The sequence below is a fragment of the Cucumis melo genome, chromosome 8 (assembly GCF_025177605.1).
Source record: "Cucumis melo cultivar AY chromosome 8, USDA_Cmelo_AY_1.0, whole genome shotgun sequence".
In the NCBI taxonomy this organism is placed as follows: Eukaryota; Viridiplantae; Streptophyta; class Magnoliopsida; order Cucurbitales; family Cucurbitaceae; genus Cucumis; species Cucumis melo.
The window spans coordinates 31,421,249-31,432,291 of NC_066864.1; the positions used below are offsets into that span (position 1 = coordinate 31,421,249).

At 30.8% G+C, this 11,043-nt stretch overlaps 1 protein-coding gene across 1 annotated transcript; it reads right to left on the bottom strand.

Annotated features, from left to right (window-relative positions):
• Window positions 1-9,275: 9,275 nt before the first annotated feature.
• LOC103490529 (uncharacterized) lies at window positions 9,276-10,181 on the bottom strand. Its single transcript, XM_008450072.3, has one exon. It carries the CDS (start codon window positions 10,143-10,145, stop codon window positions 9,306-9,308), a length of 840 nt encoding a protein of 279 aa, XP_008448294.2. The 5' UTR covers window positions 10,146-10,181; the 3' UTR covers window positions 9,276-9,305.
• Between the last annotated feature and the right edge of the window lie 862 nt (window positions 10,182-11,043).

Sequence of the window (11,043 nt, forward strand, 5' to 3'; positions counted from 1 at the left end):
ATTCATGTTTGGGAATAAGCAGAGACGAACAAAGAAATGGTTTAGGGTTAGTTAGGGTTTTGTATGCAATGATCACTTTCTTATATTAGTGGTGGGAACAAGTCTTCAATTATATATGAGTTGTCAAAATTAGATGAGCACTTTCTCATATGTTTTTTTTTTCTTCTCCTTTATTTTAAATAATAAAAGTAAGACTAAGACTTCAATTAACTCAGGAAGGTTCTTAATTACTCTCTATTTTTATAGATATATGTAAAAAGGGTCTTTTCTTTCTGCCTATCTTTATCATACCAAAGTGCATGCGTTGAAAGATAATATTATTTTTTTGATAAAGGATACTTCATTTCCACTTCAATAAAAAGAGTGATTAGTACAGGAAGCGGATAAAGGGCTAGAGAAAAGCCCTATGTTACAAAAGCAGAGATGTTTAGAGCTATGGAGCAACAATCATAATTTGAAAATAATTTAGACTTGCAACTCCATAAACCGATTTGAGCGAGAGTGTCTTCCCAAAGGTCTTGAGGAGCTTTTTCCTGCTGCTTGAAGATTCTATTGTTTCTTTCCAACCAAATCTTCCAAAGGATGGTAGCATTGGTATTGAATGTTATCAACCCTTTTTGATTTCTTGTGTTAAGGGAGCAAATGTTCTGAATCAGGGACTGCACATCAGTTGGAGTGCTGTTCCAATTGAGGAGAGCTTTGGCCTTACTCCATAACTGCTGACTATAGGGGCAATGGATGAAGAGATGATTAATGTCTTCTTGGCTCTTATTGCACAAAAATGGTTGAAAGATAATATTATTGAGATTACTATATTTATAATAAAGGTATAAAATGTTGATGTGAACAAAAATGATATTGAATTCTTAATTTATGGGAAGAAGAATGAAAATATTGATATCAACAGATATTGCCTGAAAAAATTATAAAGCAGAATATATATATATATATATATATATATATATATATAATATTTAAATTGATAAATAACTTCTTTTACCTTTTAAACAAATTAAAATCTTTTTTGTTTTTATATATATTCATACATTCCATTGCTTATTTTCTATGTTTCACGGTTGAATCCATAAAAGTGTTAAGATATGATAAAAAGATTGACCACATGATGGAAATTTAATAATATGAGTAAAATTTTATTTAGATTAGTTAAAAATATAAACATAGTTTTGCAATGGTTGGAGATTTGTTTTTCCATTTGTAGAAAAAAAATAAAAGTTTAAGACTATATTTGATAACATTTAATTTTTTAAAAAAAAATTTAAAAATTAAATTTACTAGTACTATTTCTACTAATCAATTTCTTTATTTCGTTACCTATGAGTATTTTCAAAGACTTAGTCTAAGTTTTAGAAGCTAGAAAAATTTGTTCTGTTTTTGCATTTGATTAAGAATTAATATGTTTTATTAGAATAGATGAAAATTATGATGCACTCTAAATTATTTATTGTGAGATTGATATGTATATATTTCTCTTGCACCAAATTCTTTTAAAATAAAATTTAAATCTAATTTGTCCATATATATATATATATATATATATATATATATATATTACAAAAATTACATATAATTCAAGACCTGGTCATATATAAACTGCTTTTCTTAATGATTTTGGCTGTCAGATATATAACCAAATTTCTTCTAGTTTTTTTAGGTAAATACGTATGCTATATATTTTCCATTATACAAATTGGACAATCAGTTTATTGGACATTTGTTCCTACAACTTGGCCCCTTGAAAAACAAAAATACAACAGTTAGTCCATGGGTGGTATGGGTTATATATAGTAAGGTACACCACTAGATAAGAAAAAGATAAAACTAATTGATTACCACCATCCTCAAAGTAGAATCTAACACACACACACACACATATATATATATATATATGTATGTAGAGGTTGTCACACAACCTTATTATATTAAGGCCGTTAACTAAGAGTGTCATCATGCAATAGATCAAGGACTAAATTAATGTAAACTTAGTTTCATGATTATACAATAAATCCTAACATTGTATATAACAATAAATGCCAAAATCTTTGAACTAGATAACTTTACAAATTAAAATTAGTTAAAGAATAACATACCTTGATCCATGAATAATCTTCTTGAGGAATTGTGTTTCTCTCACTTGCCTTCCTTTTAGACTTAATTTAAGTTTCTTGATGGAAAGAATAAACTAGTTAATGAGACAATGAGAGAACCAATCCTAAGGTTCTATTAATAGGCACCACCCACCCATCATGGTGTTAAATTAGGGCATTATCTTTTAACCTAATGGGCCTAGTAAAATAATAAGCTCAAAAGGGATAAATAATAGATAATGCAATTGGGCCACATTAATGGTAATATTATATTTAAGAATAAATCTAACATTCTCCCACTTGGCCCATTGACATTATTTACCATATACGTTCATAGACATAATGCACAAAATTAAACTTCATAACATATCGTGTAAAGTCAAAGAAACTACTAAAGGATCATGGCGGTCATACATCATTGCATTAACATACTCCCTTCCATGTATCACTGAAATATCCCTTCCATGATCTATAATAAAGATAATCAATAATGGTCCAACAATAAGTGTCTTTATCAAAGACGATGTCCTGTTTGGTTTACGTAATTCTTTTATGTATATACTAATCATAAGAACAGAATCATAAGATAAAATCAGAAACAATAAATAAATGAGCTCAAAGTGTCAAATAACATAATCTTGATCTCAATGATGATATCTACCGATGCCCATACGTTCAACGTCATCATTAAACGTCTTTGGTGGCAATCCTTTAGTCAGTGGATCCGCAATCATAAGTTTAGTGCTAATGTGTTCAATTGACACCCTCTGGTTCTGAACTTCTTCTTTAACGACAAAGTATTTTAATTCCATATGTTTAGCCCTTTAGAATACTTGTCGTTTTTTAGAAGAAAACTGCTGCAAAATTATCACAATAAATTCTCAGCAGCTTGGCAATACTGTCGATAATTCCAAGTCCTAAGATAAAGTTCCGCAGCCATAAACCATAAACGGTAGCCTTAAAGCATGCTACAAATTCAGCTTCCGTAGTGGATGCAGCGATAATAGATTGCTTTGCATTTTTCCATGAAATTGCTCCTTCAGCTAACAGGAACAAATAGCCAAAAGTGGATTTTCTTGTATCCACACATCCGGCAAAATCTGAATATCCAATCACCTCAAGATGATCAGATCTCTTGTAAGTAAGCATATAATCTTTTGTTCCTTGCAGATACCTTAAAACTTTTTTTGCAGCTTTCCAATGATCCATTCCTGGATTACTTTGATACCTGCCTAGCATACCCACCGCAAAACTGATGTCTGGTCTAGTGCAAGTTTGTGCATACAATAAGCTTCCAACAATAGATGCATAAGGAATAGTTTCCATCTGATTTCGTTCCAATTCATTTTTTGGACATTGCATGAGACTAAATTTATCTCCCTTCTGAATTGGAACTATACTTGAAGAGCATTTGTCCATCTTAAATTTCTCTAAAACTTTATTAATATAGGCCTTTTGAGACAATCCTAACAATCCATGTGTTCGATCACGAAATATTTCAATTCCAATCACATAGGATGCCTCACCCATATCTCTCATTTCAAAGTTTTTAGAAAGAAATTCTTTGGTTTGACATAATAAACCATAGTCATTTGTAGCAAGCAAGATGTCATCAACATATAGAACAAGAATTATAAACTTACTCCCATTGACCTTTAGGTATATACATCGATCAACGATGTTTTCTTTAAAACCAAAAGATGTGATAGTATCATTAAACTTAAGATACCACTGTCTGGAAGCTTGTTTAAGTCCATATATTGACCTCTTTAATTTACACACCATATGTTCATTTCCTTCAACCATAAAACCTTCTAGTTGATCCATGAACACTTATTCATCTAAATTTCCATTTAGAAAGGCAGTTTTCACATCCATTTGATGAAGCTCTAAATCATAATGAGCTACCCAAGCCATAATAATTCTTAATGAGTCCTTTTTCGAGACAGGAGAAAATGTCTCTTTGTAGTCAATGCCATCTTTCTGAGTATAACCTTTGGCAACAAGTCTAGCCTTGTATCGTTCAATATTGCCATTTGAGTCACGTTTGGTCTTAAAGACCCATTTACACCCAACTCTTTTACTTTCTTTAGGCAATTCTACAAGATCCCAGACTTCATTATCATTCATAGATTTTAACTCTTCTTTCATGGAAGCTAACCATTTGGTAGAATTATCTCCTTTAATGGCTTGTGAAAATGAAACCGGATCGTTATCAATGCTTAAGTCAAATTTTGACTCATGCAAATAAACCAAATAGTCATCAGAAATAGCTGATCTTCTTGATCTTACAGATCTTCTTGATCTTACAGATCTTCTTAATTCTATTTCTTGTGGTCCTTCAGTTACAGGTTCATTTGTTACAATATCATTATGTGGTGTTTGACCATTAATTTGTTGTTCTTGTGGATTGTTAACAGAGTCAACAACTACAGGAACAACAACTTGAGAAGAAGTTATAGATGAAGGAACTGCCACCCTAACTTCTTGAATTTCCAATTTTCGCGGTTTCAAACTCCCACTAATTATGTATTCTCAATGAACCTTACATTTCCAGTTTCAACTATTCTCGTACTGTGGTTAAGACAATAAAATCTATATCCTTTTGATTTTTCTGGATAACCAATGAAGAAACCACTGGTTGTTCTTCAATTCAGTTTCTTTTCATGTGGATTATAAATTCTTACTTCCGCTTGACAACCCCAAACATGTAGGTGTCTTAAATTAGGTTTCCTTCCTGTCCAAAGTTCAAAAGGTGTCTTTGGAACTGACTTACTAGGAACCCTGTTTAATTAATATTGAGCGGTTCCTAATGCATACATCCACAAGGACATAGGTAAAGATGAATTAATTAACATGCTTCTAACCATATTCATTAATGTACGATTTCGCCTTTCTGCAACACCATTTTATTGTGGTGTTCCTGGCATTGTGTATTGAGCACATATGTCATGGCTTTCTAGGAATTTAGCGAATGGACCGGGGCATTGTCCATTCTCGTCAAATTTTCCATAATACTCACCACCTCTATCAGATCTTAAGATTTTCACCTTTCTATCTACTTGTCTTTCAACTTCATTTATAAATACTTTTAAGGCATCTATTGCTTGAGATTTCTCATGCAATAAATAGATATAACTATAACGTGAGAAATCATCAATAAAGGTGATAAAATACTTTTCTCCACCAAAAGATGGAACATCAAAAGGCCCACAAATATCCGTGTGTATAATTTCAAGAAGCTGTGAACTTCTTGTAGCTTCTTTATTAACTGTGTGTTTTGTTTGTTTTCCCTTAATACAATCCACACAAATTCCAAAGTCAGTAAAATCCAAATCTGGAAGAATTTCATTCTTTATCAATCTTTTAATTCTTTCTTTGGATATGTGACCTAAACGTTTATGCCACAGGTAAGCTGACAATTCATTAGTTTGACCACGTTTAGTACCAACATTATGATGCAAGGTTAACAAACTCTCAGCAAAAACATTATCAAGCTTTAATTTATATAAGCCATCACAAAGAATACCAGAACCAATAAAAATGTTATGTTTGAATAAACTAAAACACTCATTCCCAAATTTAAAGTAATAACCTGAAGTATCAAGTTTTGACAAGGAAATCAAATTACGAGAAATATGTGCTCAATACACAATGCCCCGGCTTAAGTTGAAATACAATAACTTCAGTAAGGCTGGCCCTTTTACATTGCATTGATTGTAACAAAAGAACACATTTTTGGGTTGAATATGTAACATACTTACATTTTTTTCTTACATTAATTTAGAGCATCTTATATAACACTTCCTAATTTAAGGAAAAACATGTTTTAGTATACTATAACAAGTTTTTAAGAGATGATTTAATTAAGAATTTATTTATTTAACTCCAAACTTATAAATGATTTTTTGGTTGGAGATTTTTTTTGTCACGATCACTTTGTATTAATACTTGTCAATCAGATGAAATTATCTTTAACTCGTTGACATATTATTAGAACACCCCCTCATCATATCATACCCCACTAGATACTCAAAAGAAATTCATTCAAATAAAACAAAGTGATAAACTAGATTTAGTGCACCATATATGGGCACTACTCTTGACAATCTGATTCTAGAGATTTAATTAAAAGGGAGATATATTAATCCATGCTGTGAAAAATTATTTTAAGGGACGTTTGGAGGAGAGGTAGATTTATGAATAATAAGGGTATGATAATCTTAGAGTTATGATAAAACTACTGTTATGATAATACGTGTTTGAAATAAGGTTTATTATTGGTTGAGTTTGAGGAAATGATTATGATAGGTAGTGTTATGATAATATTTGTTTGGGGAAGATTATGATAGTAGTGTTATGATTTTTTTAAAAAAATTTATATCCAATGAACAAATTTTATATATTTATTTTAATAAATCATATTATGAAGTAACTTCGGCCATAAAAAATCATTTAAAAAAAATTCTTTTAAGTATTTAAGTTTTTTTTGCGCTTAAAAAACAAGTCTCATTTAGTAACTTTCTGTTTTCTATTTTTTATTAAAATTATTTTTTTTTATAATTTTTATATTATTTATTAAATTTAATGCTTATTTTTCTATAATATTTCTGAAAAAAAAAACTTTGTTTTTTTTTTTTTTTATCAAATTTTGATTTAGCAAAACAATAGTAAAAGTAATACAAGTTTCTAAAAACTCTATTTTTTTCAAATTTTAATTTATTTTTCAAAATATTTGCAAAGTAGGTAACTAGTTAATAAAAAAAAATGTTTATAAGCTAAATTTTTAGGGATAGTTGCAAATGTAGCAATTATATTCAAAATAATTAAGTATATAGCAACATTTTAAAAAAATTGTAAATATTGCAAAATTTGTCAAAATCTATCAATGATAGGAGTCTATTACCGATAAACCATGTAGCAAATGTTGGTCTATCACTGATAAACCATAGGAGTCTATCAACGATAGAAGTCTATCACCGATAGATTTTGCTATATTTGCAATTTTTTTAAAATGTTGTTACATAGTTAATAATTATTCTAACAATTGCTATCCATTATAATTACCCAAATTTTTATAAAAGAAACAAAAATAAAAACCAAATGATTATTTGTATGAAATGGTCTAAATCTTTTACTTTCTATTAAAAAAAAAATCTTATAAATTAATTTTCGCAAGTTTTTATAAATTAATTTTCGTAAGTTTTTCTTTGTTTTAAATTTTATTGTCCACCCTCTACTAATATTTTAAAATACAATATCGAGTTAAAACAACTAAAACTTAATACTTTTCTAAGAAGGAAAAATAAATTTATATATATTTTTTAATCTTTACAAAATCTCAACAATACCAAAATAATAGAGTTGTGAAAAAATTAAAATAAAGACAAAAGAGGTGTTATGAAGGGGGTTAGTGGGATTATGCTAACCCTCCCTGGAAACAAGGAGTGGGAGATTATGATAATCCTAATTCCCCATAAACCCTCCCCCAAACATGCCCTTAATGTTACGTTGAAGGCCACACCCTCCTTGTTCAATGCCTTTCTCAATGTGAGAACTTTTTAGCCATGTCAAATAAGAAGAACAATATTAATATAAGTCAAAAATAGTGCACGCTAAGCTCAATTGTAAGTAATTTGCACCTGTTGGAAGGTTTGATTTGGGTTAGTACTAAAAAAAACAAAAGAAAGAGCAATAATAATATACTATATATTTTTAAAAAAAAGATACGGGTTGGATCAGTAGATGCATCAGAACATCCCTATTACGTGGAACATCCGCTTAGTATCACGGACATACTTGTTCAAGGCGTTGTTTGTCTATGGCCGTATGTTTGAATACCTCCAAATCGCTTTGTCTTTATGTCTTGTAAGTAGTTTAGACTATTGCTTTCATTTTTGTGTTGTCGAGCAAGAGTGTGAAATTTCGTCATTTTCATATGCAAGTCTGCCAATGCCGAAAATGCTAAAATGTACTATAGGGGAGGTATAGTAGTTGTGAATTCCCGACTAAGCCTTATTGCACTTTTTGCAAACTAAGCTTTTCTTTACTATTGACAGTTTTTAATGCTTTCATTTATGATGTTTTCAATGATTTCCTTTCTCTCTCACGTTTTATAAAACAATTTTTTCAAGAACGTGAAGGGAGGCTGTATCATATCGCGAGTTTGTTTGCGGACTTCAAATTTTGAACGGCTGACTTGTTGATCGAGCAGAACAAGTGTCGCACAATCGAGTTTGAAGAGTCACAATTGTAACACTTAGCACTCTCATTATCTCCACTTCGAAATATATATTCAATAAAAATAGGGAAGTACAAGATGATGTTCAAAAAGAGCTAGAGATAAACATCGACGCATTTAGTATAAATCTAGGGGACTCGAACCCTCTTTAACTTTATTGTCTTTATATAATTAATATATATAAAAAACTATGACTTTCTTCCGAAGAGCCTTGGGCTCACAGAGAAAACACCATAGTCATTTGCATAATGGAAGAAACGAGTATTTAATTTGGCTACACCAAGGCTCCTTCATGATTCTTCATGATAATATACTCTCTATTTAACCTCAAGTGATGTCCAGTTTACTCATGTTTTCACATTAATTATAATATATTATCAACAAACTTTTAAATGATTGACCAAAAAACTTACTAACACTCCCCTCACTTATCATTCTCATCTTTCTAGATCATCCACTTGTATGCTATTTTAAATCATTTGACTCAAAAATTTAAATTTTGTGAATAAAGATAAATTTAATTTTATATATTCATCTAAATTTTTAAAAACAACAAAGATAAAAGAAAAGCTTAAGAAACCGATCAATTATGTAAAGTACACAAAGTTAAGTGTATTGCACTGTACACATTGGTATTTTTCATTACAAATTTATTTGTAGAAACAAACAAAAACGAAAATAAAAAACACAAAACAAACTAATAAATTAAGTTTGTATTTTTAAATATAATAAAATAAATTAAATTACTATAGCAAAATTTTGGATTCTATTAATAGTAAAAATTGATAAACCTTCCTTTTAAATGATAGAAGCGTATATCAACGTCTACTGTTAATAAAATTTAAAATTTTATTATATTTTATAAATATTCGATCCTTTTTTATTATATATTAATCTTCTTCTTAGTTTCCAATAATTCCACCTTCCAATATATATCTAAAAACTTGAAGCTGGCGTCGTTATCCAAAAATGGAACTACTCACTACATCCATACCCCTTCTACTCACCAGAGAAAATATTGACTTTCTAAGCTTTCTCCCTCGAGGCGGCGCCGGCGTCTGTGGCACCGCATATCCGTAAAAGCTTTCCTCATCATGATTATTCACATAAATATTATTGTAAAGATATTCATGATGGTATCCAAAACGGTAACTGGGATAAATGGTGTAAGCCAGGGTGAAACCATAAGGAATTAGAGACAGCGGCGACGGCAGCGGCGACGGCAGCGGCGATGCAAATGAAATCCCCCGTGAGGTGGTCGCACTTGACAGCGGAACTAGGGATTCGTTGGGCTCTGAAAGGCAATCAAGATGAATATAGAGTCCACAAACATTACATCCATAAACCCAAAGAGACGAACAATCCTTTCTACAAACAACACAGCACCCAAAGCGAAGCTTTTGGAGGTTCAAAGGATGGTTTTCGTGGATCACATGACGAAGCTCTCGAGGAAGTTGAGTGCAAAGTGGGTGAGCGTCGAAGTCGCAGTCTTTGCAGCGGTAGACGAGGCCATGGACGGGATCGTGGCAGATGCCACAGTATCGGTCAACGAGGGTTCTGATTTGGAAGTCCAAAGCGAGAAGGTGGTGGTGGAGGCCAAAAGATGACAACTTTGCTGGGCAATTGGCGCAGAATTCATGGATGTCGAAATCGCAGCAATGGCATCGGTATCTACTGTCGGATCCGAACGTTTTGCAGGCGTCGCAGAAGTAATCTTGGTCATTGGAGAGGTGAATCAAAGGGTGGTTTGGATGTGTGAAATGAAATTTGGTGGCGTTGCTCTCTTGGATAGGAGCCATTACTCTAACTCTCTGATAATGTTTTGGTGGTTTAGGATTTGTAGAGAGTTGAGAAAAACAATATGGCAATTTAAGAGGGATTAAAAAAAATTATTAGTAATATAATAATAAATAAACGATTGGTTGGAAACTTCTTATTGAAACAAATCATCTATGTTTACATTTTTAATTCATTTTGCCTCTTCGAAAGACTAGATGATTAAATTTATATATAAAAGTAAAACCGGAAGCTTCTTCCTTTTGTTTTTGCATCATTATCTTTATGTTCTTTTGTTACAAAAATATTATCACCATCATTTTTCGATGTTAGTTTTCCTAATTTTTGTTCTGAAAATTAACTTCTCTCAGTAATTTTGATAGTAAAAATTCTTGTGGATGAAAAATTTGTGAAAGGAAAATATAATATTATTCTCAATTGCATTTCCATATTGATTAATTTTAAGTGTAGGAGTCTCTTTTTATACTATTGTTTGATCAATACACTTTGATCTTTAGGGCATTCAAGTTTTGGAATGAGGGATAATAAGATAGGCAAATGTGAATATATCTATATCTCCATATGTGCCGGTAGGGCGTGATGAGAGAGAGAAAAGAATATGTATATTCTTTTTACTAAAAGTTTCTTCTCACCTTCCAAAACATTAAGAAAATTTATTTTCATTAACTAAAATCGTTTTGAAAATTAATTGATATTTAACGTTTTACAATATTATTACTGTTTGACTCCCACGATTTTCTCCTTCATTAATGCCCCATGTTTTGCTTTCACCAAATTCTCACCATAAATTTGTGATTGTTAGCCACTCCCATCTATCACTATGTATGTCTTAGTTTTTTCTCATTCCACAATTTATATATATATATATATATATATATATATATATATATAATTCCTTCT